The following is a 7,363-nucleotide window of genomic DNA, read 5'->3' on the forward strand; positions in this document are numbered from 1 at the left end:
AGATTGTTTTTATTAAAGTAAGGGAAGGTTAGAACCCACTGTAAGCTTTTTGTTGTTACCTATGTACGGTTGCAGATTTATCATCACTTGCTGGCATTAATGTTGTGATCAGAACAGGAAGAGTGGAGAAATGTCCCCATCGAAATCTCAGAAAACTAATACAAATCAAAAATTATAAACACACTACACTTTGACAGAAGGCAACACCATTGAGGATATTGAGTGGCCTCTCTATTTGAATGAACTGTTCACCTTACACAGAGACCACAAATCTTCACATTTCTATTAATTTGCTTTTAAATGTGATTTGAGCCCGTATAACAGAGAACTAATAAATAATGTACCTGTAGTAATTTGAAGATTGCACTGTAGCCATTCGATTCTGCAACATTTTTGAGGCTATCCTGAAAAGAACATCAGAAGTATTATAAATACAGGTGAGAATCTATATACTAGTTTTCAGTGGAGGAGACCTAATACTCCCAACCTCTAAGGCAATACCTAACCTTTCACCTATTTGAAAAGCTAATAAAGATGTTTACATTGTGAAATGAGTGCAGTACGTAAAGAGAACCAAGGCTGTACCTTCAGAAAAATAATACGGTCATTGTTAGTCATATCTGAGAGCTTTGTGCGTAGCTGAGTCATCACACCCCCACATTACACAGTAAGCAGTAAGAGTATTCACTGTACTGCCTAAATGTTAAAATCAAATCTGACTCACTCATATAGAACGTAATAATTAGACAGTTTTTTTTTTAACTTGAGCAAATATTGTTTAGGCATAAAATTGCACATGTATGGGTTGCACATTATATGCCATGCCTTGGTTTTCCTGCCCTAAGTCAAGAAAATCTCAGCATTATAGTCAGCTTTAATGATCACCAATGGATTACTACAATTCTTATCTTTCATTAAACTTTAAAGTGGTAAAAGGCAAGAATAAAATAACCCCAAAGTAAAACCAAAATGTACAAACAGGACTTTTCAGGTGCTACAATGATGTTTCCATATTCACACCTCATAAAAACATAAAATGTATTTATACATAAATAAAATTAAGTACATAAAAAAATCAACATAAATACAAGAAAATACCAAAAAACAAATATATAAAACACCAAATTGGCATCCTTGGGATTACTTATGCTGGCCCAGGTGATGCCTGTATATTATAATAGCTTTGCACACAATGTTTATTGCTACTGCTTAGTGTTCCCTTCCCGCCAGTCAACTAGCTTCTGTTATATGACAGAATCAGACATGAAGAGCGATACACTTTTTTTACATTCATCCAGAAATGATGATTGGGAGGGATATAACACTTTTAACTTTTCACAGACAATAACATCTGCTGTCTTAGAGATTCTGGTTAGCATATATCTCATTACAAAAAACAGGTATTGACAGGGCAGCATCCAGGTTTTACCCTTCTCAGACACATACTACAGGGGAGTAACATAATAGGGGGCTATACTAAGAGGTCCACATCTGGCCACATGCACTACAATAATGAAATAGCAGATCTCAAACATTTATGATCAGCCCTTCCAGGGCAGCAGTTCTCTTGACATAACTACAAACTGTATATCTCAGTACAATCTATGATCTTGACATGCAGCATCAAATAAAAAGCCCAAATATATTACAAATAGAGCTGTATTCACCACAATTTCATACTCAGATGTTTTTCAAGGGGGAAAGTCAAACCAAGCCAAATCCTGAAAGGTAAACTAGTCCCTTACTTCAATAATAGCCAGAAAGTGGACCCTGTACAGCCCCATACATTCTAGATCCCTAGGATCTTTTGCAAAAGTAACCATTTTGCTGCTTTATATGAGTCACAATCTGGAACCATTATTATAACTGTGACATGTGACACTTGAGCACATGAATTAACATTTCACACACTGTTTCCATATGTATGTTGTGGTGGGGTAGTACCTGCTATAAAAATGAGTAGGACTTCACTGAACATGAACATGCATGGCCGTATTTACATCAGTGTTTATTCTCAAATGCAAAATTACAACAAACACTCAGAATCCGTCAGATTGCGGACCTGATAGTGCAGAATGAATTCTGATTGGTTGCACTAAAAAACTAGTACTCTTTTCAAGAAGGTCTGATAATGTAGACTTTGCAGTGCTTAGGATGAGAATAAAATGATAGGCGTATGACTTACACTACTACTATAAAATGTTACAAATCATCATTCATACCTCTTTATTAGACTGAGCCCTGAGTAATAAAAGCCTTGCCCCTAACACCAGGCATTTTCATACATGAGAGGTAGCATTGGCAATATTGTGCTATACAACCTTTTCTAATCCCCAGTTATACAGAAACTTAGTGTCCCATTAGAGGTCCTCAATGAAACAAACAATGCTCGCAAACTGGAGTCCACAAGTTAATAAGCAACATTTTCTTTATCATTCATCCGTGTAATTTTATTCCATATTAATTAGGATTAATGAAGCGCTAACAATAAAAATGCAGTCTAAAATGTATTTTGCTTCAGGAGTTGCACAAAATATGCAGAGCAACCTGTGCCAAAAGTAGCAGGAAATCATAAAAAGGGGTTTAATGCATCTTATATTGATATGAATGCCCCAGTCAACAAATTCAAGTATATCTAAAGCCAAACCTTTTTTTTCCCCGTTTCATATGAAGGGTGAGAGTGGTTAGAAACCTTTTCAGAATTATTGGTTTGTGCCCCCATTAGGGAGCTACACCCAGTCTATTTGTCCTGGTGACCACTATTACCATGACTGAAAGCAAGGGGATGTCCAACATTTTGTGCTATCACCAGAACAGGAATCAGGAGGAAGGGAAATCTTCCAATGAAGACACGTGTTCCTGTGATAACTGTCTAAGAGGAGATTTCCTCAAACTTCCAGTTGTCTCTGCAGGACAGAAAGTAAAAGGAAAGTGCCTCAATGAGATACAGATAACAAAAAACTGACAGGTGTTTTCATATTTCCTACTCTATCTTAATGGAAAAAAATGGCTCAACAGGTCTGGAAGGCCTTGTTATACTGTATTTTTAAATGACAAACCAATCAGACAGTAGGAATCTTCCACACGCTAAATGGAAATCAGCCATTTTATAGCATGGGTAGTTTTATGCTTTCAGTTAAAACCTTAGACTAGGTTACTAAAAAAAGTAGTTCTGTGAAATGTGTTTATTAGTTTGTAGAACAAAAGTGTGTATTAGAGATTTATGTTTCTTTAATACATCTATATATAACAGGTTTGCCCAGAGTATAGATGGGTGAATGCTGTTCACACAGCGTTAGAGCCACTAGATGGAGCCGAGAAGCATTCCTATGCTCCTTGGCTCCATCTAGCAACAGTAATGTTGTGTGAATGGCGTTCACCCAGTTATACGCTGGACGGGGCTTTTCTAAATTAGCCCCATGGTGTTAAATTTGCATCCTTTACTTGCTCGTGGGGACAGGAAAAACAACATAATGTCACCAAGTTGTTGCAATAAAAAAAAGGCTCACAAAACTTCATTCAAACATCTGCCTTGGATGGGTGAAGACAGCATTGAAATTCACAGTGGATATTTCTGCTTCCCATAAATCCACCTTATCCAGATTCTCATACTTGGCAGATGAGCTCATTCTGCACAACTTACACACAGCAAAAAAAATATCAGTGCTTACATATGTCGTAGCAGGTCTCTGTTGCATTTTCTTAGGAGCAATAACTTTATCAATTAGGTGCACTATGCCATTAGTTAAGACAATCATGTCTTCTGATGCAAATTTGGCATCTCCATTTAGGAGTAAAGTATTCTGGAAAAGAAAAGAAGAATGATCTTTTAAATGAAACCATACCCATCACCTAAGCAAATGTGCTTAAAGAGGATTCATGCACAATATTAAAATTTACCTTTAATGATGCAGGATACCTAAAAGATCTTTATTTAAAATTGCTTTGCAATTACACAAAAAATTTACTTAAAAAACCCAAAATGAAAAATCAAAACTATGCGTGCTTCTTTGCCATAGAACCTAGCGTGATCCTTTTTTTTTTAATTCATGTTTTTATTGTGTACTATTTTACCAGGGGTGTGCCAGAAATAGCCTTCTCCAGGATGTCCTGCCATAGGGGAACAACAAGGGCCATAGTTAGACATTATGCTATCCTAGGCACACCTCAATGATGAAGCCTATTAGTTCAAGCTCTGCTCCTTGAGTCAGATGACTAAAATTGATTTTAGAACAATATATTGGTTTTAAACACTGAAATGGAAAAGTAGCTCTGCATATGAAGCAGACAAAGTTTTTATTATGTTTTCCAATAGAAAAAATACAAACATAAAAAAAAACAAAAAAAAATAAAGGGACCATGTACTACAAACATTACATTAGATAGAGGTGCCCAGATAGTTATAACAAGGAACACATCAGATGGTCTATATGTACATCCTGAGCAATAGGACTAGTAAAAACATCCAGAAAAGTTAGGTGAAAAAAACAACCTTATGGGTAAATAACACCAATTCCTTCATAGTCGAGATAAATAATTATCCTTGTCGGTGTGGTTCAAGAAATATAGTAATATTAAGTCTCAAAAAGAAAGAGAAGGGAGAAAGCAAGAAAAGTACAAAAAGGTAAGAAAATAGAAGGGGATCGCGCAGCCTCACCACCACTCCCAAAGTAACGCAAAAAACAGCTGATCATTAATGTTACGAATCCCTTTAGAGGTTAATAGTCTCTCAAACCCAATATAATATTCTTATATGCCGCATAAACTAGACACGGCTATGTCAGGGTGGTGGAGTTGTGTCCATGGTTCCCAGACATGGAGGAATCCAGGTGCAGAGTTACTTTTCAACTGTACAGATTACCAACAAGAGAAATGTTTCTTGAACTATAGTGAGCCTTCTGCACCACCTTACTGCTGCAGTTCCCTACCTAAATTTAGCCACAAATATCCAAACATAGTCAGAAGAGGAAAACAAAATATGAAAACAATTATCACAAGTTGTAAAGTGCAATCATAGTAAATACAACCCTGGTGACAATGCTTGCTCCCACATGATATAGTGTGATCAGAACTACAAGCTGATATGCTGCACACAGTTCAGGCTAAGTCCCGGCATGGGGACCTGCAGACTCATTACCTGGGAAGATGTCACTGTCACGGTTTCGCCCTGCAGGGAAGTAAACAATTTCACTGTTGAGAGATCTTCCTTAGTGAGCTGAGCACAGGCCACAATGTGATAAAAAATAACCTGCTCCATCACCCCAGTACTAGTCCACTCGCTTGTCTGCAAAGTAAACAAAACAAGTTAATAGAAAAACCATGATGGACACATATACTGTAAATATGCAGTCATATTGCTGAAAATGTCATTTCAACTTACCTGTTGTTCATTCTTCAAAGCATCATTGGTGGGAACAAACACAGTGAAAGGACCAGGTGTTGAAAGTTCATTAATAAAATTTACCTACAGAAGATAAATGACAACATGTTTCTATGTACAACTATAACATTTTTATACACATGTATATATCTTCTCACAAATAGGAGTTCTGCATTGTCTGGAAATGTTTTTCTTTACACGTGTAAATGGAAAAACAAGGACATCTTGTTGTAGGTGTAGATTAGAATAAGGACCCTAGTCTACTTAATTTTGGTTCCTAGAGTTTGGTTAACAAGACTAACTAAATCTGGGTAAAAGTGTCTATGCTGGAAAAGTTGGTCTATTCTTCTACTCCTATGCCAGAATAGCATCACATCAACGCATAGATCGCAGGGACAAACCCTTGTACATTAACCTTTTGTGGTCATACTTTAAAATATATCTAAAGCTGATTTTTTTTTTTTAGTGGACAGAGTAGACGCACAACTCTAGCATACATCCTTTCAACCGACACCCAGGAACAAAGACAAAAACAATAACGTCATAGGGAATAAAATCAAGTTGTTTTTTTTTTAAGAGTAAGGCATTAATTAGAAAAAATTGTAAAGTGATTTTATTCAGACATAAAAGTGGGCAGGATCCCAGAGTTCAGCTTTATAACCCTGTCAGAATTTGTCATCTCTGTCCAAATGTGGAGTTCTCCCTTGATTTGCCATCTAGTGAAGATAACAGGAAGTTAGAGGAAATCTCTTCAAAGTGAGGGAAATCTCCTCTTAGACAGTTCTTACTGGAACATGTATCCCATTTGAAAGATTTCCCCTCTATTGCTAAGTGGGTAAATTTCCTCAGTGGGTAACAAAGACAGCTAATAAAAAATAACTGTCAGGTCCAAAGCCCTCACTACTCTTTTCAGTCAAAAAAAAACTTTAGATAAACTTTAACTATTACATAGTCAAGGTGACATTTAATACCCGCAGTAAAGAGAAAAAATTTGATGTGTTGGTGTTCTTCCGCAGCTCCTAAAAAAAAAAAAATTAATGTTTTTACATTGTACACAGTCATAATTGCTAGAATATACTTGAACCTTATTTCTTGATGTACTTGATGATACTGTGAATGCTTAACATTCAGTGAGCAGACTTCAGGCTATATTCACACCTCTGTATTCCATAATGGAAAAATATTATGGTGCAGGATTTATATAGTGCCAACAGTTTTTTGTAAAGCGCTACATTTTATAATATAAAGTAAGATGGTACAGTTATAATACGATTCAAGACCAGATGGTTACATGGGCCCTGCCCATGAGAGCTTACAATCCAAAAAGGGAGTGTCAGGTGACACAAAAGGTGGTAGCTGTGAGGGGATGAATTGTTTGAGAAAGTAGTCAGTTGTTACGTAGAGGTAGGATAGGCATGCCTTCAGGGATTGCCTAAAGGCAGACAGAGCAGGATATAGCCGGACAGGTTGATAGAAAGTTTCAGAGGATGGTAGAGATTTTGGAGAAGTCCTGGAGGTGAGCATGGGATGAGCGAGCTAGAGAGCAGGAGAACTTGGGAGGAGCGGAAAGGATGGTCAGGGTGATATTTTGAGATGAGGTTGGAGATGTAGCTGAGGGAGTTGTGGATGGCTTTGTAAGTGGTTGTTAATATTTTGTTTTTTATTCTCTGGGCGATTGTCAAGCTGGATGAGTCTGGAACCAGCATTTATTAGAGACTGGAGGGGGGATAGCCTGTGTAGTGGTCAATTAGAAGTGAGTTGCAATAGTCAAGATGAGAGACAAGTGAGTGGATTAGTTGCTTAGTGGTTCCATTGGTTAGGAAGGGACATATTTTGGAGATGTTAGTATTGTCATACTGTGACGACTGTACACTATACAACATGCTCATGCATTAGCGCATATATAACCATAGCAGACCATGCAGCTGCTATAGAGCAGTAGGTCAAAGGGGGGGGGGGGGGCCCAGTGGGGGCGCTTTTGGG

The 7,363-nt window shown here is 37.3% G+C and overlaps 1 protein-coding gene across 1 annotated transcript in view; it reads right to left on the reverse strand.

The window, feature by feature from the left end:
* Positions 1-7,363, reverse strand: part of STAB2 (stabilin 2) — a 114,693-nt gene that overhangs the window by 26,932 nt on the left and 80,398 nt on the right. The window contains exons 46-50 of the mRNA XM_018559668.1: positions 6,352-6,399; positions 5,381-5,464; positions 5,138-5,284; positions 3,672-3,803; positions 345-404 (exon numbers count right to left, since the gene is read on the reverse strand). Coding sequence (XP_018415170.1) covers positions 345-404; positions 3,672-3,803; positions 5,138-5,284; positions 5,381-5,464; positions 6,352-6,399 — 471 coding nt within the window. The remainder of the gene's footprint in view (positions 1-344; positions 405-3,671; positions 3,804-5,137; positions 5,285-5,380; positions 5,465-6,351; positions 6,400-7,363) is intronic.

The sequence above is a fragment of the Nanorana parkeri genome, unplaced genomic scaffold (assembly GCF_000935625.1).
Source record: "Nanorana parkeri isolate BGI_ZX_2015 unplaced genomic scaffold, ASM93562v1 scaffold411, whole genome shotgun sequence".
Taxonomy (NCBI): domain Eukaryota; kingdom Metazoa; phylum Chordata; class Amphibia; order Anura; family Dicroglossidae; genus Nanorana; species Nanorana parkeri.